Source organism: Corvus hawaiiensis, chromosome 5 (genome assembly GCF_020740725.1).
Source record: "Corvus hawaiiensis isolate bCorHaw1 chromosome 5, bCorHaw1.pri.cur, whole genome shotgun sequence".
Classification (NCBI taxonomy): domain Eukaryota; kingdom Metazoa; phylum Chordata; class Aves; order Passeriformes; family Corvidae; genus Corvus; species Corvus hawaiiensis.
In genome coordinates, this window is record NC_063217.1 from 44,439,643 (window position 1) to 44,459,724 (window position 20,082).

The following is a 20,082-nucleotide window of genomic DNA, read 5'->3' on the forward strand; positions in this document are numbered from 1 at the left end:
GACTGCAAGTAGCATTCATGCCATTCATTACACAGGTCCCCTCATCACAACCTTCTTGACACCCAAAAAATCTAGATGAACACATGCTTCATTCAGTATCAACATTCAAAAAACAATTTTGAACCGGTTCTTCCTATACACACTGTTTAACAAGAAAAAAGTAAGTTTCTGTGACAAGGATATGAGGTAGTTTCTAGCTAAGAGAGGTTGTGACTGTTCCACCGATTACCTGCAAAGGCTTGAAAAGATATCAATAGGTCAGTGTTGCTTTACACTTGAAGAAGTGCTTTACTTTCCCTTTTTTATGTTTCTTCAGGATTTTTGGAGAATCCTAAAGGAACATGTGTTTTGTCTTCAAAGCAAGCAAACCTCACTCACGAGAAGATTACTCTTTGGATACCTTGAAAAATAGACAGAAAATTAATAACTGAACTAAGCATTTTTACCACAGGAAATGCCAAAATCTAAGGATTTTCTTTATTTTTCTTGCAATAATTAAACATGAATTACGTTTGGTCTGTCATGCTTTTAAAAAAGTTGTAGTAGACTGATCAAGTATATCTGGAATCAAAAACCAGCAAGTTACATCAAATGAAACAAAACATATCCTATTGAAAGCTATGGCAGCAAGCATATACAAAAACAATATGTGAATTTGTTAACAATTCAAAGTGAAAACTAGATATTTTCTTTTATTCATTACTTGGCCATCTTTACAGGTCCACAGCAGAAGAGAATCACCATACAACTCAGTAAACTCCAAAATTAAACAAAGAAAGCAAAATTTTAATTATGCTACATAAAAAAAACTTTCTGCTTTTTGATTACATATAGTCAGAAATAAATTTTAAGTGCTTCTGGAGATGATAATGATGAGATAAAGATGAGGACACTTTTACAGATGGTTTGAAACATTCTTTACGTTTTTGATTTATAGATAATCTATCCATAGTTGAGGGACTAACCGTTACATTTTGTCCTACAAACTACTAAAACCAGACACTACCCAGCAGCTTAAAGAACATATGAAAAAGCTGCATCTATTTAACAGCTGCAGAACTCAGGACAGAGGCAGTAAAATATAAAAAAATACAAGAGTTAAAAATCCTACTGCAAGAATATTAACTGTAATAAAAGAGAAGACATTAAAACCAGCAGCTAGTTAGGTGCCAGGACATAATAGAACCCATAAGGGCAGGCAAAGAATGATGCTAAGTTAGGAAGAAAGAGTCTGTTTTCAGAGAACTTCCTGACAGACACCACAACAAAGCAACATGAATGGTGACTGTGTGGTCCCCTTCTCGTAAATAAATCAGGCGTCAAAGGTTGATCTGCAGTTAATAAGAGGCCTAAGCCTTCTCCAAGGATTTGTAGTATTCTGTCAGCACAGTCCAAGCCTTCGGAGCCATGAAGCCTTCTGGTGGGTTTTGTCCTTCTCGAGCCAGCTTGCGCATGCGGGTCCCCGATATAAAATCAAAGTCTTCATGGCTGAGAGAGTAGGGGTGGAGGCAAAGGGGGGGAAAAAAGAACATACTTTAAAAGCAGGCAAAGTTGCTCATATTCCTTCTACTTACTTGATACTTTATACATATCTTCTTGGGAGTATAATGCTGTATAGCAACTGTCATTTCCAGGCCAGCAATGCTAGTAAGTGTCAAGAATATACAACCTCTATAATACTCAGCTTTGGTAACTCCTGAGGTTTTAGCAGCATGGTGCAACTGAACCCCTGGGGACTCAATTCAGTCTGTGCTTCCACTGAGCCTGGCTTGCTCTCTGTGAGGAAATAAACTCCTGTTGAAGGAGAACCATCTACTCTACCTACTGTCTGAACCCTCTGCCAAGGCAACAGCAGCCATCCTGATCTACATCCTGCCTTGCCAGGCCAGGAGACCAGCCCAATGAGCTGGTTGAATGTTCCTGTGCTGGTTCAAGAAGGTAATTTCAGTGCCACTAGAGAATGTGTAAAAAGACACTGTATAAAATCTTAGTGAGGGACTGTTTGGGGAAGAGAGAAAATAAAAGCCTCAGAATCTAGAGGCAAGCTTTACAGCTGTGCCATTGCAAGACACTGAGTACACATGCATATTAATAACATGCCATATACAGTACAAAATAAAGAGAAAAATCAAGGGAATAATAAAAATACCTTCTCCTAAAGATGTTTTTCCCTAAAAAACCGAATTCAATTGGACAAACCCAAAATTAAACACAGAATAATTGTTTACCATTGTTAACATAAGAATCTATATTTTTATTAACTTCTCAGGTATATGGTCACAAGCAGCAAAAGCTCCACTAATTAAATTACTCCTCACAGGACTGAAACAGTAAAAGCTAGACAAGAATGCCAAAGTTCTATCAAATGCTCCAAAGGAAAAAAATTATGTATTTCTAAATTAAATACGCAATTTTACTTATGTCATTTGCTCAATTTGCAACATGTATGCATTACTCATTCTTTACTTGTCTGTTTGAAATAAAAAACAAGTATTGATCTCAGATGCACGTGCCTTAGCCAGAAACAAGAGCCAAGTGTGTACATCAGAGGGCAGAACTTGGCTCTAAGTGTTGGTCTATGCTCAGTAGGGTATGGAAGTCAGCAAGATGCAGAAAGCATTCCACAGTTCCCTTTCACAACAACACTTGCCCCATAACTTTTTGATTTGGACTGTATACATTTACACACCAGCACTGTCATACATGCTCTTTTCTTGTTGCTCTAAATTTGGGACTGTGGGTTCCTGAAGAGTCACAAGGCAAAAAAAAACCCTACTGTGCTTTAGTCCTGCAAAATATAAATTACATAAAAATGAAAATTTGAAGTCGATGTAGTTCCATGGGAGAAAAAATTTGCACTGCTATTTATAACATCTGAAAATTTTATTCTTCAGCAGAGAGATGTCTGCTGTTCACTAACACTGCCTGAAGATACCTTTGGTTCTTTGCAAAGAACTATTTATATAAAATATAGGTGGGGAAGTGACAAGCCTGGTTAATTCTGTCAAAAAAATACCAAGTCTTCAGATGATCAGGAAGAGAAGAGTAAAGCAAGTGCTATAAAGTTTCTCCATGTGTGTTTTCTCCTCACTGTGGTAACAATGCCAAAGTTAGAGCATTTTACAAAAAAAGGTGCTTTACCCCTCCTTTTTTCTTATGTTTTCAGAAGAACAGTCAACTTCCTCCCATGCCCTACAAGTGAAGTAATGCTACTAAACCACTACATTTAGATATGTCATAGAAGTTTGCTTCAATAAGACATACAACTCCTTTAGCTGCTTCTTATCCCTAGCTGCACAAAAAGCAGAGATACCAAGAAAGAGAGAAACACGAAAAGAAGCTAAGGAGATCTACAGAAATTATAAAAAAATGAAAGAAAAGAAGTAAGTGAGGATCATTTCAGAAACATAGTACATTCAGCAACTCATAACATTTCTAGAAATGTTTCCAAAATACCATTAAAAGTTATAAAAGTACTAATGATGTCCTCTCATTATCCTGAATGTCTATTTTGAAAGGGTTTTTCTTTATTAAAAAAAAAATACTTTAATTAGTAATCACTGAAGTGACTCAAATGGAGCCCTGGAAATATATACACAACAACACAGTATTTTTTGCCTTTTAAAAAATTACTGCATTTATAATTTTCAATAAAATTTCAGAAACTGAGATTCCTGCTAAGGAGAAAAACCTTATCAATACTTCACCACTGTGGCATGATGTGACCCACAAGCATTTTGAAATAAAACATATCAGTATGAGTAATTTGCTTTAGTAGAAGGAGATAGTAAAAAGAGTCATCAAGTAATTCTTTCAGAGTGAATTTTGAGGATATTAAGAGTTACTCTATATAAGGTGGATTTGAGTGGAACATGAGAGGGGGGAAACATTTGACCATTAAAGATGCCATAAGATTTAAATGCCAAAGCCATTCAAATTCCATTCTTGTCAGATTTGAAATGACCCTCAATGAAACTTAATGCAAGCCTTTTCTGAGTATGGGATTTAAGTGCCTTTGAAAATTTTACTCGGTAGCTGCTGGAATCAGCTTTCTTTCAGCCACACTGTATGCTACTGAACACTTGTAACATTGACTTGACCTTTTACTGCCAATTGAGTTTGACTGGTACTGACACAATCCTTTGGACCACTGCAATTAAAAGCACCCTCCAAAAGAAAGAGGAAAAGAATGCAGAAATAAAACCACAACAAATATTTGTCAACAGAAAAACAGTCTTGAAACATTTCACATTGAGGAGTGGTATTTGCTCTGTGGCATAGCATCCTAGAACTCTACTACGCTCACAGTACTGAAAAAAACGTAACTACACACGTTGTGAAATTTCCTTACTTATGGAGGACAGGGATTTCAGAGACCTTACAGTTCCTGTGACAAAACAAGGATATCATTAGTTTGCAAGTAGGAAGTAACTGCCACAGGCCTACAGGAACCCTCCTGTGCTGCATCTCTAAGGTGTCAGTACAGTACATTAATACAGTAACTGAAGAGACTAGTTTTTCTGCTTCAGCGTTACTCCCTACAAATTTAATCTAAATATAGACCACAGTACATAGTCGATTTTTCATCTGGGAGCATTAAAAGTCAGTCATAATCTTGGGAACCCTGACCTCCTCTTTGGTATTTAGCACTGTGCAAATGACCTTCTAGGAATTCCCATTCTCTGTGGAGGGCAATGTCTCATGCTCTCAAGGTCTTAAAGAATTACTCTTAAATACAAGACTCATGATAAAAGTAAAGACCATTAATTCACAGTTTTGCCCTTTTTTTAGGCAAATAGAACAATAGCAAAATGAAACAGTAATATGACTTATTCACTCTGGTCTGTCTTCAAAACAACTGTGATGTTCTACTCAGCTGGTAAACTTCAGACTAATTTCTGGGACAATTCACAGCTGCCTTATCTGGGGTCCAATTCTAACCTTAAACCCTTTTAAGGATTTTCTCTGAATTTAAACTTGCCTTTGCAGCATCAAGTCATGACTTACACCGTAACTCCTACAGGAAGTCTACATTATGCCTTGGGAATGAATGTCCCATGATGCTGAATGAACCAGCTAGTGCCAGCTAGGTTCAAATCCCAACCAGCCACGAACAGTTTGTGAAATTAGAATACAATAATGTGATTAATATCAACACATGCAAAGCAAATCCTTTACTAATTCCTTTCTAACTGGCAGGAGGGTTTAAGTCTCCTGGCCTGGTGCAGTGTTTCAGTGTATCCCAAATTATGTACTAATGGTAATTGAGAAACCGTATTTCACATAACTAAAGTAAGGAGAACAGTCAAGTGTGCTTATCTCAGCCTCTTACTATCACTTTAAAAAACAAACAAATCTGAGAACAGTATGTACTTAGCTGGAGTAGGTGTCCTGTATTATTTGATAGTATTAAAGCAGTAATGGCAACCATATTACAGGTCCTGGGAAAAAAATCTGTTAAGTTAAAATCTCTCTTCTTCACAGGTACCCATGCTTCATTCACATTTTATAGACAGTGTGAACAATCTGCTCCAGTCACCTTACTTATGAGTTTCTTTTAGCCAAAATGTTCTCTTTGGTTTTCTTTCAGGAAAAAAAAATATAGTAATTTATTTCCAGACACTGCTGTGGCTTTTTAATTGCTAGACTAATTTCCTTTCTTAATTGAGTTTTTTCTCAGCAGTAGTCTGTGGCTGCATTTTATAGGACTGATCTTCCATAAAGAATTGGGAATCTCTGCTCACAAAACCAGCTTCTATTATTAAGCCACCAATCCCAGATTACACTTGTCTGTGGTAACTATTTCTGAGGCCTTTTTGGCTGAAGAAACCCACTAATTGATTTTCTGAAGGGATTTGAGCACTGGGTAAGCTTTTTTTTGGGGGGGGGGGGGAAGGGCGGTAGTAGTGTTATTTGTTGGTTTGTTGATTCTTTGGTTGTTTTCTATACACTTCATTCTACCAATGGTTTACAGGTCAGACATTTATTCTGAATTACTCCGTTATAACTAGAATTCTTCCCATAAACTTTTCCAAAACACATTTGGACATAGTCAATTATAGATCAAAAATTCTATAAAATCAGTGTAAAAACTTTGATAAGGACTGTAACAATATTCACACTAGTTTTTATATGCATTACTTCAGAATTCTATGCAAGTGGAAGTGCTCAAGCTTCCCACAGAAACTTAGATTAGGCTTTCCATCTGACTTGAGTAACAGCAAAAATGTCAATTTTATTTTTATTATCCTCATTTAGACCAAAGGGAAAATAAAATTAAATTAGCTCTACCTGTGCTGCTATACATCACTTCAAATGCATTCCTCAAATCCCTTTCCTAGATCTCAGTTTTAGACACATTTTTTTCAAAAGTATGTTTCAAGACTTCAGTTTCATGAGGTGCTAAACCTAGTACTAAGATGTCCAAGAAACAAATTAAAAAATATGCTGGCTTCATGAGGCAAAATACGAATATAATTCCAAGTCATTGGTTGTTTCTATATCTTAGTATTCTAAAGGGCAACTTTATTTAAACAATTTATACAAGTTAAGCATTGTGCACCACCCTGCAACTCCAGTTGCTGTGCAGCTGTTAGAAAGGCTTTCACGTCACGCTTTCCTTGCCCCCTTTCCTCACAGACAATGCTCTGTTATCCTGAATGCAACCAGGATATTTCTGCCTTTCCTTACTAACAGGGGCCAAGTAACTTCAGTTCTAACACAGCACCACAGCAGCTCAACATTGTTAATCAGCAGCATGAGGTCCTGACATACGAAGGCAACTCCAGACTGTTCCCAAGCACATACTGGCTCAACTGAAACTCCAAGGGCAGCACATGTTCTGGAGGACACTAATGAAGTGAGAAACAAACTGAACTTGTATATGAACTCCACAAAACTGCGCTCGTGCAAACACCTTTGGGAGCAGATGACCTTAAGCACAATAACCTCTTGGAATCACAGGCAGCACAACAGAGAAGCGAGGGCCTTTGGTACTGATTTGGAGGCAGGGCTGGTGTAGGCTTTTTGATGCTTCCCAGGCTTGCCAGCAAGGTCATAAGCAGCTTGGCTACAGCCAGCTCTCACACAGTTGCCCAGCACCTTACCGTAGGCGGCTGACCAGTGCCGACCCATGCTCTGAACACCCAGAGGCATACAAGGAATGCTATCAGCAAGTGTTACACCTATCTCATAAAAGCTGAGCAAAGCAACTCTGCCACTGTTAATTCTGCAGCCACAACTTTTCAGACATCCTTCTGGCAGCTGGATTAAGCTTTTGGTAACCTCTCACCATGAGCCAAAGATTCATCCACCACCATCCCGATGTTGGGATTTCCCTCAGAAGCCAAAAGGTATTTCACTAATAGCAGCAAAGAGCCCAACTGCAATAACCTCTGTATGTCTTTGCTGCCAAGACAGCTGTGGGTGCAACTCTACCAAATTACAGAGACACCCAAGGTAGCAGATGGTGTCTATTACAGCTTCTCACAAGCACCTTCCCAAACAGAGGAGTCCAGGAGGCCTGCAAGAATAGAAGAGATGATCACATGGGGCAAGGATAACTACACCCAGCAGCTAAGACACACAGCTCAGTCCAAGGGAAACCCCCTTGCCATAAGCTTCCATGCATTCATTAGTGATGTAAATTCTGGAATTGCCTAGTTGGCTGTCAAGTCTCCAAGAACTAAGAAAGGTGCAAGAGATACCAAATCATCCTTTTCTAAAACAAGTCCCAGCAATGCTTCTACGCGTACAAACCTCTTCCCGACATTTTCATGCTGTGTTTTTCACCCAGTGAGCTCAGGAAATATTTCCACAAACATCACATCCAAGGGTCTTCCACCAGTACTGATCGTCTCGTGTTTCCAGGCAATCCTCTCTTCCCTGCCATCCTCCTTTCAGAGTCAAATACCACATGGTCCAGGAGTCTGCCACATTTTCAGCATTACACAGACTATCTTGAAAGGCAGCCAGCTGCACCCACCCAAGCTCTAACTCTGTCTGGAGCCTACCACAGTGCTCCATCTCTCGCAAGCAGGAGCAGTAATGGGAGCCTGCGCGTGTCCGCATTGCCATCTAGAGGATTGCTGCCACACTCCAGTCCATCTACAAACAATAGCCAGGGAAGGACAGGACAAACGGGTTTACATCCTGACAGCAGCAGGGCAGAACTGCACATTAGAAGCAGCATGGCCTTTATGCCACGACAGTTATAGAAACAGGAAAAAAAGTGCCCCAAACCAAGGCCTCATAGACACAGTGAAAGGATAAAAGGGTGCACAAGATGCAGTCTGTGGCAAAAGGCAAAATCTGTTCCCACAGCTTTTCATAAAAAAATCTCAAAGAGTTGCTTAGGGTTTTTTTAATCATTTGCTCTGGCTAATGACAGAGGTGAAATTTTACTCCCTTTGATCCAAATCACATCTATCCTGCTAAGAGTACAGTATTGATAATAACAGAATCAATATTCTGAATTCTGGCCTGTCACACTGCTACTCCCTTACTATTCCAATTTATTAAGAATTGACACACCAATAAAACTACTTCACTTTGACCTTTCTGTATTGAAGTATGACCAGCAGGTCCAGGAAGGCAATTCTCCCCCTCTACTCCACTCTTGTGACAGCCCAGCTGGAGTACTGCATCCAGACCTGGGGACCTCAGCATAAGACAGTCCATGGATCTGATGGAGTGAGTCCAGAGGAGGGCCAAAAATTTGATCAGAGCACTGGAACACCTCTCCTCTGCAGACAGGCTGAGAGAGTTGGAGTTGTTTAGTGTGTAGAAGAGAAGGCTCCAGGGAGACCTTATAGCATCTTCCTGTTCCTAAAGAAAGCTACAAGAGAGCTGCAGAGGGACTTTTTGCAAGCAGTGATAGGAGAAGGAGGAATGACTTTAAACTGAAAGAATGTAGGTTTAGATTAGATATTAGGAAGAAATCCATTCCTGTGAAGATGGTGAGGCACTGGAATAGGTTGCCCAGAGAAGTTTGCATGTCAGTACCAACTTCAACTGCAGTTTGATGTAAAACCAAAGTACATTTCAATAATCTGAATAAAGAGGATTAAATTAAAATGACAAGTCATCTTCCCAGCCAGTATCATTCATTCTCACCAGAGCAACACATACACTAAGTTTTGGATCTGGTTTGTCACACAAGGAAAAAATAACATTGGAATATGCACACAGAAAGTGAATTGAACTGTAATTGGATTTTTAAAAACTCAAAAAAGCTGAAAACCCTGGGACACAGAATATTCTTAGGGCATAATTTTGCATTATTGCTAACAGAGAAAATAGCTATTTGTCACCCCATCTTGTCCACTTTCTTCTCCATGCTGCACATACTCACTGTTTCTCTTCCCTGCTATCTGATGCACACCTGATACCTGAGAAGCTTATTTAGAAAGACAAAGCAGCAGAAAGCTAATCTTGCCATTCTAATAAATAGTAATATTTTTCTCTGGATTTACCAATCTGCGCCACATTCCAGAATCAGAGAAACCTCAGTACCTGGTGAGCCTTCATGTGGCAGCTACAGTTAGATCAGGTAGTTGTACTGTGAACCAAACCATGCTGAAATCAAGCTTGACTAAAAGCTACACTGATCTAAACCCACATCTAAACACTGCCATATTTGAGCAATATGAATTTAATTATGAACGATTTTCTTAATGTGGGCAGGGGTAAGAGGCAGTTATTGCTCAAAAATTTCTTAAAATGAAAATACAACTTACTGATCAGAGTCATAATAATCCATGCACTTCTTTTTTTTATTATAAGCTGCCACCCTGAAGGGTACAATTTCCAGTGCTCGGAGGCCTGGAGCCATTGTCAGCACTTTGGCACCATGGGTTGGTTCGTATAGATCTTTCCCAGTGTCAGGGTGTGGCATCCCTGCTGGATCTCGCCCTACAATGTAGAAGTTAGCTCCTGCAACCATCCGTGATCTGCAGTGCCACTGAACCTACAACAGAGACAGGAAAAACAATTAACAGAAGAAAATGCTCCAAAAATGCAGCCCTCAAAATGGGCATGCACTCTGTAACTACCATGTTTTCTTTAATCAGATGTGATTTTTACTATGGAGCCACAACATAATACAGAACCAATTACGTTGATCACCATCAGACTTACAGCTAAAATATACTATCCCCATTTTATTTGCACAGTAGGTGCTCAGAAAGTTACTTCAGCACTATCTCTACATTCAGAAAGAAAAATCACCCATGTTCAGCATTTTCAACTTGTACATGTGGCAAGGATGTTGTTCAAGGCACAATTAACACTTAGTCTGCATGAACATTAAGACCCAAAGGACACATCAACTAGGTACACACTGCACCTGAATGCTTGTAAAAGATTTACTTTCCTAAGCAGGTGAATTCACCACATTTTGATACACCTTTGCCATACAGAACTGTTTCTTTTCTTCCAAGGCACTTATGAAGAATGTTAAAAATACAAAAAATGCTAAATTGATATTTATGAAACTTGTCCATTAAGATTTTTACAGACTGGAAGGACACATCCAGTTTGTAGATAACCATATTACCAGCTGCTTGTTCTTCTGTAAAGCACTGGTGCTATAAAAACAGATCTAATACCAATGACTTTCAAAATAACCTATGGAAAATTATTAAAGAAAGAATCTCTTTTATTAGTGTCAGGCTGTACTCTGAGGTTACTGGAAATGCCATATAGGCAGGGAGAAAAATTTTATCCTGTTCAGAATAAGGATTGTGGATTTTGCTCCTCCTCACGCATACAAGAAAGAGGTAGAAGAGTTCTGTAAATTCTCACAAAAGGCCTGTGGGGAAGAGCAGAAGATTCCTCACATTAACTCACTCTCATGCCTCAACTAGATCTGGACTGCAGTTTTTTCTCTGGACTGAAAAGCAGTGCAAGCTCCATTTGACCAGTCAACTGGCCAGCAGAAGATAAGTGGCATCTGCCTAATTTAACTTCACTAGCAAGATCTCCTATCTATAAAAAAATCTACCTCAGAGTGAACCTCAGAGCCTGGTCAGAACTTGAACTTCCTGTGATTCAAGGTGGAGGGGAGCAAGGATGAGAAAAAAAAGGAAAAAGAAAAAAAAAAGGAATGAGATGGAGAATCAAGGAATTGCCCTCAAATGAGAACATTTATTCTTTCTGCTGCTTTCCACAAACCTCTAGGGACTCCACCCCAAGACCTGGCTCCTAAATAAAGTGTTGCCAAAGAATTATTTCATACAAAAGCCTTGAAACAATTCTCTCTGAATTAAGTCTGCCAAAAAATAAACAGACTGCTTTTTTCTTAACATGTGTACAGCCCTCCAACACACAAACTTTTTTGCTTAAGAGTCATAAAACTTAAGTATTTTAACATTCAGGACAATCATTCCGTATGTTAACAGATCTTATAATTCCTTCTGAAAAAGACCGTAAAAAAAAGGAGGGAGGATTAATTTATTATCATACCCTTGTAACTGTAAAGAAAGGAACCTATAAACCCAATATTTTCTCCCACCTTTTCCAGCAAAATCCTCCAATATACAAGTTTCTTCATAAGAGAATGCTTTGGTTGGTGACAGAGACTTGATAGTCCCTTTCCAAAGGAAATTAGTCTCCTCTCTCTCCATTAAAACAACACAACATAAAAACATCATTAAAACATCAGACATAGCACAAAATACTTTAGTTCACTATCAAAAGGGTTTTGTTTCACTTTAAACTCTTGATGTACTTACCTCAGTTGGTCCTGCGTACATCATGGGGGAAGGGAATATAGCTACCACTGTTGTTTCTGGATTCAGGATTCCCTCCTCCAGTACTGCAGCGTGCTGCTTCATGCGCCACATAAGAGGAACATCATCCTCCTTTGTCCAGCCTCCAAGGGGGTGCAAGAGTAAAACTGGGCGCCGGTAGCCACGTTCCAGAAGTTGCTTGTGAGTATCCTGCATTAAAAGAGCGTGCCCATTGTGCACCGGGTTGCGTAACTGGAATGCGAAGACCGCATCTGTGGGGAACAAAACAAGACAAAAGATGTAAGCAGAGCAAATTATTTTATCAGGAGTTGTACAACCACAGAAAAAACTTCAGTACATGCTTTCCTCTGAACTATATTAAACAAGTATAATAGCAGTGGTCGCAGGTCATTAAATTATTAATAATTATTACAAAATCACTCTACTTAACAAGCAAAACTAATAAAAAACAACCATACTAAAAAAAAAAAGGTCAGCTTCCTTAACTTCTGAATTTTCTGCAGAATTACTTTGTTTTCTCCAAGACGTATAAGCTCTTATTTGGATTTTTTACTTGCGTAAGTATATTATATTCTAAGAGGAGATCAAACTCTGCTACCTATCTTAAAGGCTCAATATATCATCCAGAGAAAAAATGGACCTCTTTGGAACAAAACTAATAAAAGGGGATTTAATGTTCCTTACTAAGTTTCCTTCACCTTAGTTTAGTAGATTTTAAGTGCAGTAAGAAGAAAGCAAGATTAACTGCTATTCCAGAGTATTACTGACACAACCAGGATTTCTCCCTTCTGCAAATTCAGATGAACTAAGTACCCTGCAAGACGGCAAAATCACTGTAACTGAGAGGTTTTCCAATATAGAACCAATGAAAACTAGAGAATAGGTTTTTTTCAGATCTCAAATATGTGTTTGTGTAGGGGTTAGCCACAAGACTGATATCCCAGACCTACAGATCCTGGACATAGTGACCACACAGAACAAAGACAGAAGCTGAGGACCAATTGTGGCTTGCATTCTTGATGTTAATCTCTCTCCTCACATTTACAAGTGCAGTTGCCTGCCAGTCACTGCCACAGTGAAAGCAGCATGTTTGTTCTCTGCTGTATGACATTCCCCAGCCTCTTACTTATCTGCCTAACACAACTACTTTTGTGAAAAAAAACCTGTTTTATTTCTTGTGCAGAAAAGAAACTTGGCACCAGTCCACTTGCACTACTTTCATAAGTCTTGTTCCCCAGAAGCAGCATGGAACAGACTAAAAAATAGCAGAGCATGAAAGCTCAACATTCAACCATACCTCTGTAGTTTAAGCCCAACGTGATATTTAAATCACATTTTACCGCATTTTAACATTATCTTTCTTGTCTACAGAGCATGGAAAGAAAGTTCAGAACCTCAGGCATTACCAGCTTCTATTACGTATTTAGGCAGTGCAATGCCTGAGATTATAAAAATTATTGCTATTAAAAGCAAAGAATGCCACCTACCAGAGCATTCAAAATCTTCATCCTTGAAACAATGCCAGCCTCAGTGGTGGCAGCAGACATTTGGATAAGCCTCTGCAGGAAGATAGAAAGCAAGAAAAATTTACTCACCGGCATTCATTTCCTTGAATTTCTGCCTTAGTTCAGCTGGAGTGAGACGGTATTGATCAAGTCCATCATTCCAATAAATACGATCAAGGACCTGTAGATCTCCCCCTACAAGCCAGTTCCCTTGCTCCATAACCATCTAAGAAAAGAAAGGAAAGTCCTTGTTAGGATTATTTATCAGCTTCTCCTGAGTATGTAGATCACTGCAATGGGGACACATCTTTACCAAGGACTGCGTTCCAGGTTAATTTTGACAGTTGTTAAGTCAAGCATCAGTGTTAAAAAAATGAAAAAAATTCACTGGAACATAGTCCAGACATGTTATACCATGATGTAGGAGAGATGCCCAAATCTTCAGTGGGCATATGCCTTTCTTTCAAAATTGAGATAATATATAGAAATGCAAATAGCCAATATTCTTAATCACCACTACATGACAAACAAAGATAGTGTCTGGAAAGCCTTGTCTATTACAATTTACTTAGTTATTTACCATGTATATATCTTTCCATTAGTATATATTTTTAAATTTAATTACAATATATCAATAAAATGAAGTTGCACTTTCTAGTTATTGGTCAAAGCAAATGCTGTTGCAGTATCACTCTGTAGTTTACAAGATTCTCGTCAGCAATAAAGTAACAAACAAAACAATTCCAATTGACTACTCACCCACTTTAATCTAATAATAAAATCAGAATCTTTGAAGTAGAATAGCTTTTGGATTTGTCTCATGGTAGCAGTTTACCCAAGTAACAGATGTCGGATCGTCACTACACCTCTTTTTATACCTTTAAATATCGCCTCACCCTTTATCAAAAAATAATTATGGCAAGCTGCTTAACATACTCTACAAATGGCCATAGACATTACTTAGAAATTTTTAATTTCTAAGAATGCATTTTCTTTTGAAGATGGAATCACAAAAAGCTTTCAAGTTTCATACACATTTCTGATCATTTTTTTTTAGCCTTATGTAATTTATAAATGACAATAAATCTTGATATAACAGAAGATACTACATACTAAACCCAAAAGCCAAGATGTGAAAATGAAGTGTGAATTTTTCAGTTTATTTTTCCTTTGACCTGCTGGAACTAAATGACACCACAGTAACCATTCCCTTCCCAAAGAAAATGCTGTACTTTGACATCTTACCAAGGTGCAGGGAAGGTGTGATAATGATATGAAGATGAGAAAACTCCGCACCACAGAATCTTTCAGGTACCCAAATATTTCTGATTCATTAAGAAGGGCCACCAAATTCACGTAGTGTCACGTTACCACTATACACCCCCGTACAGGCATAAGAACACAGCTCCTCATCCTAAGGCGTAAGAACACAATTCCTCATCTTCTACGTAACAAGTCATTCAAATTTTGTCTGCATGAGATTTTCTTAGCATTTATTAAATCTGTGCTAAGTTTTCAAAAAAGGGGTAATCTTATGTTCAACATCATAGACCACATCAAGGGCTTTGAAAATCTTCTGTTAGTCATACAGATACTTTTTCAACATTTCAGAGGCTTTCCCTTTTCAAGAACAAGCTCATAATTTGAGGTTTTTTTGATTTCTCTTCATCTAATTTTAAGTCATACCTTTAAACAAAAAATACCTCAAAGACAAATGGGGAAATAAACATATTTTGGCTCTGCAGAGCTAAGATGCAACATTCACATCAGCTTGCATAAGCCACCACAGCATCATGATGAGTATGTTACAATTAGAACATTTCAGTATGACATATACATAAGGCCAAGACAATAAAACTTAATGAACACAATGGGTGGGAAATTACTCCCCAGAGGGTTAAATGATGAACTCTCCAGGAATACAGCCTGTTTCAAAAACATCTAAAGCAGGCAGGTCTCACGTGCTCCACATGCAGGCAGAAAATAAGTTTTCTATCCTTCACAAAGCATATATTCACTGATTAAGGAGCTTTGATGATCCATCTGGTGACACAGACGGATGTGTTTCCTAGGCACACTGGAGGGCAAAGTTCCCTCTTCTGTAGCACAGATACTACAGTACATTCTAAATTCATTTCATGTGTACATATTGACATTAGATTTTCACACTAAGTACAGACTATTCAACAGATGCATAGAAAAAAATTACTTTTCTTTCTGTCAGATATTTCAATTAATTTTCAAAGTAGTTTTTTTGTCAAACTACAGCAGTCAGAGACATGAGCTTCACTTAATTTGCAACTCTACAACAGTACAGCGAACAGGACTAGACTTTCAACTTTTAAACACACACCTTGATATAGGGATGCTCCTTGCATGTTGTTCCCCATTGCCTAGCACAGCGTTCCTCTTTCCTGTGCTCGTAGAACTCAGGATTACGGAGAATGGCAACGCGGCAACCTTCATACACCAGTGCAATTGCTGTACACCCATCGAGCCTTTCTTTGTCTTCTTGAGTGGCTGTTAGCACTATAGGCACTGACAGATTAATAACTCCCCCTGCAGAGGGAAAAAGAAAGCCCTTTATCCCTAGTAACAGTCATCAATGTTCTTATGAAAGTCTACCTAATTAACAGGTTACTTTTAAGGCTGTAAGTGTATTACATGAAGGTAGTTGAAACACTTATTTTAACAGGGATTAAACAATTCTTAGAATGAACTCACGCTTCCATAAATAAAATTGCTATAAAATTGAGCAAAAACTGAGGTTTGAGAAAGAGTGAACGCAGTACTGAAAATAGCAAGTACTTAGAGCTGCACACAAATATTTAAACTGTGAGGACACTGCTTTTTGGGAATCTCAAATTAATACCTTTCGCAAGAATCTATACAGAAAGTAGAAATACACAAATAACATTTTAAAATAGGTCATCTAAAATATCAGACAAGATTGCTACTGGAGTGGATAATTAGTAAAAAGGAAATTATATTCTCAGCACACATACTTATGGCCCCTTAGAAAAAAATCAATGCAATAGGAGCAGGCAAACGTACCCAAGTAGTTAACATACATAATTCAACTATTTCAAAAGGTGACTTTTGTTGTTTACTTAAAACTGTATTCAGATTCAAGCATTCAGCTTTCAGAAAAAAACTGCAAACATTCTGCACCATTTGTTCAGCTGAAAGTTTACCAGCTACTTTACTTCTAAAACAAAGCCAATGTAGCTGAATTTTAAGGTTACGTGTGGTCCTCGTTTCTAAGCACCTACTTCACTGCCAGGTGCAGGAAAGTCTTGTTTTTCTTTACTACAAGAGTGAGATTTGAGAAACCCAGTGGAGTAAACATTCTAAGTCTTCTACAAAGGCTTGGGTTCTAACAAGCATATGCTTGAGTGCAAAACTTTTGGGTGGCCTCCAGGAGAAAAGTCATAGACCCTTTAAAGTTAATGAAGGTTTTGGCATTTGCCAAGACTCTAAAATAAGGCTAATTTTGCTATTATTTAAGCAATACATTTTTTGTTAGGAAATTAAATTTCCTAGGAAATTAAAAATTATAAAGCTGGATGAAAAGTTTAAGAGAAAAACAGGTCCCCCTTCTTTCATAACGCAAAATGCATAATGCATGCTGTGCATCTCCTCCTGATTTCAGTCTTGGTGCCCACAGTTATTTTCAAAGCAACTAGGTCATAAAATGGAGTTTGGCAGCAGTCACAGAGAGTGGTTTGACACCCAAAACTGATAATTTAAAACAAACCTTTTCCTTTGCAAACAATAAATATTTCAAACTAGGAAGAGATCTCAAACCTGTTGTTTATTAAAATTTTGTCCATGACCAGCAATATATATATAATAACTTCTACATTTCTCTTCAGCCACTGTACAAGTAAGAAACTGAGGTAAGGTAGTGAAGCAAGTCTGTTAAATCACAGATGAGAACAGTGTCAGGATGAGACTTTTTCAGACAATTTAATCTTTAAAGGCAGATTATCAACACATCTGCACTGATCTCCACAGCCTAGAAGTCAGCCAGTATGAGCACTACATTTAAAGCCCAAAGGATGAGATGTATTGCAGGTAATAAACCATTTTCCTCTCTTCAGAATCAAAGCCCTGCAAAATGACTGCTGCTCTAAGACCCAGAACTAATATAACAAGCAAGGAGGAAACTTCAGGATGTTGTTTTGACTTAACAGCTGCCATTGCTGCACGTAGCAAAGCAGCTTAAAGGCAATCATATTTTTCTGAAAAGATTTTCACATATAAGTGTTGTAGTAGTTATCTAAAAAAAAGGAAATCAGTAACAGGAAATCTAGAGGAACATGACTATTTTATTCAAGCTTAGGACTGAAAATTGTTTCCATCAGTAAGTTATTTTTCATTACTCATAGTTTTTGTAGCATAGATGAGATACTCAAAACAACTGCAGAAGGAATTAAAAAAGTTGTTATATTGTTATATCTGAAACACTCGCCTATACAAGGTCTTAAATGCCTTATAAAAATCCTGATTTACTGAAAACTACAGGACAGAACTAGGACCTACAAGCTCTTTTAGCAGCTGAATACATTGCATGTCATCTGCAGAAGACTTTTCACCTGGATGGATGTACAAAAGGCAAATGAAATGAAAACAAAACTAGCAGTCCAAAATTATACTGCAAACTTTAGACACTCCAAAATAGCAGGATGGCATTTTGCTGTCTAGGATGGCACCTGTGAGACTTCGAGAAAAGGGAATTAAGAAATATAAGAAGGACAACAGATGTCTGTATCATAGAATTGAAAGACAAGTGACTTTTTTTTGTTCTGCTATTTGGTCTCTAGCAAGACAAGAGTAATGAAAAAGGAAGCATGAAGATAGCAAAAAGGCTGGAGTAAAATAGAGCCTTCAAAGATGAATAAATGAAAAATGACAGAGGATTGCAATCAAATTCCAAAATCTGAGGATGTTATGACTTATTCACTACCTTAACTAAGTTCTTAGCCAACTGATAATGCAAAATAAAATTCATTCATTCATCATCACAGGATAATTAAGTCATAATAATTCAATTACATGTGACAATTGTTCATACTCAAACCACATACTCATATTCTGATTTCACACTTGCAACAGCTCCAGTACTCAAGTCAGTTTGTTGTCCTTTCCTTCATTACCAATACAGAACAAATCTTTTGGTACATAGAGCTAAACAGCAATTAAATTGCAATTCCAAATTCTAAGATCAATTTCTTCAAAACAAATTACAAGTGTGCATTTTAGAATTAAACATCTTTCAAAAATTAAGGTATTTGAAAAAAAAAATTTGTAAAGACAAAATATTCAAATCCTAATATGATGGTAGGTATAAAAAGAATAAAACCATCAAGTTTAAAACTGGTTGTTATACAATTCTGTTCTCTTATCCCAGACCTCAAGTTGTGCACAAGCCTGATAATGTGTTACCACACCACCAGTAAAAAGCAAAGCATCAGAAGTAGGATTAGTTTGCTTGGTTTTACAAATGGTGTGTTTTACCCTACCGTCAAGCAGACAGTCAAAGTGAAGGCACTGGAGGTATTCTCTCTCTCTCATAAAGCCATTCAGGGGTGTTGCCCAACCTTCTGCTAGCACTTGTACCCACTGCATATCCACCTTGTAAAGAAATGAAGAAATAGAGCAGACAAAAGTTGCTGCTTAATTACTGGCATCAGGTATTAATCATAAAAGATCATGATTTAATTCTAAAATGCAGGACAATGCAGATGGAAGATTTCTCAATACTACAGTTTTTAATCACAAATAGTTTAAAAGTTTCTACAAGTAAGGGGAAAAGAACAACTTGTTCATATTTTTGGCTATTTTCCAGTCCTTATACTGGATCAAATTTCCATGTGTTAAAAAAATCCAAACCAACAAACACACAACAACAAACTTTATTTGTAAATCTTAATAAAGTTCATCTTAACAAAATTAGAGAATCCAACTTGCCTTTATTTAACAAAAGAAGATAACAAAGATGTTAAAAAGAAAAAAAAAAGAAAAAATAATAACAACACATACAACAACCACAAAAAATATCAGAATTATGTGTGTAAATATTAAGAGGTCTAGTCTTTAAACAAATGAGAAATAAATTTTTTTCACAAACTAGTGAGACAATCCAGAAGTTAAATTCTCTCTGGACTAGTACTTATTTAGCATGAGATATCAGTTTACACAGGATTTCCTTCCTTAGCACTCAGTCACACTACAACTTAGTGTGTGGTCTCTACTACTTCTGCATATGCATTACTAAGACTTGGTCAAGTTTTTACAAGGACAGGCTTTGCTTGTGGAAGTCTCTTTTGTAAAAGGCATGAATAACTTTATTACACTGTTTAATTCATACTGAGGCAAGTACAAAACACAGTTTCTTCCCAAGCTTACATTATATACTTGTTTGATATTTAACAAGCCACTGGTTGGTGGTGGAGGGAGAAATGATCTGGTTTTCTATATAGAGAGCAATTAAGAATGGGACACTATCGAAGTTTAATAAAGGTGACCTTAATTGTTTATTCCTCAACAAACCAATGAATAGTTTTACACAGACATATGTGAAAAGGAATTAGTAATATGTGGTGAAAGGAAGTACTAATATTCATTACTAGTAGAAGACCAGGCAACTTTTAAAACTATTTAGTTCAGTGCTTAGGATGCCACCCCAATCCTTCAAAGTCTACTCACTACAGATGTTGAACTCTGAACTTAGTCAGCTCCTAGATCAAATGCTTAGCATAAAGTTCTAGTAATACTGTCAAAAAGCCAGTGAAAAAACTCATGCATTGCATCTGTGTATAGGC

The 20,082-nt window shown here is 37.5% G+C and overlaps 1 protein-coding gene across 1 annotated transcript in view; it reads right to left on the reverse strand.

Annotated features, from left to right (window-relative positions):
* Window positions 1-455: 455 nt before the first annotated feature.
* Window positions 456-20,082, reverse strand: part of PAPSS1 (3'-phosphoadenosine 5'-phosphosulfate synthase 1) — a 40,022-nt gene continuing 20,395 nt past the window's right edge. The window contains exons 7-12 of the mRNA XM_048303654.1: window positions 18,781-18,892; window positions 15,609-15,814; window positions 13,346-13,481; window positions 11,733-12,001; window positions 9,738-9,967; window positions 456-1,488 (exon numbers count right to left, since the gene is read on the reverse strand). Coding sequence (XP_048159611.1) covers window positions 1,350-1,488; window positions 9,738-9,967; window positions 11,733-12,001; window positions 13,346-13,481; window positions 15,609-15,814; window positions 18,781-18,892 — 1,092 coding nt within the window. The 3' untranslated portion in view covers window positions 456-1,349. The remainder of the gene's footprint in view (window positions 1,489-9,737; window positions 9,968-11,732; window positions 12,002-13,345; window positions 13,482-15,608; window positions 15,815-18,780; window positions 18,893-20,082) is intronic.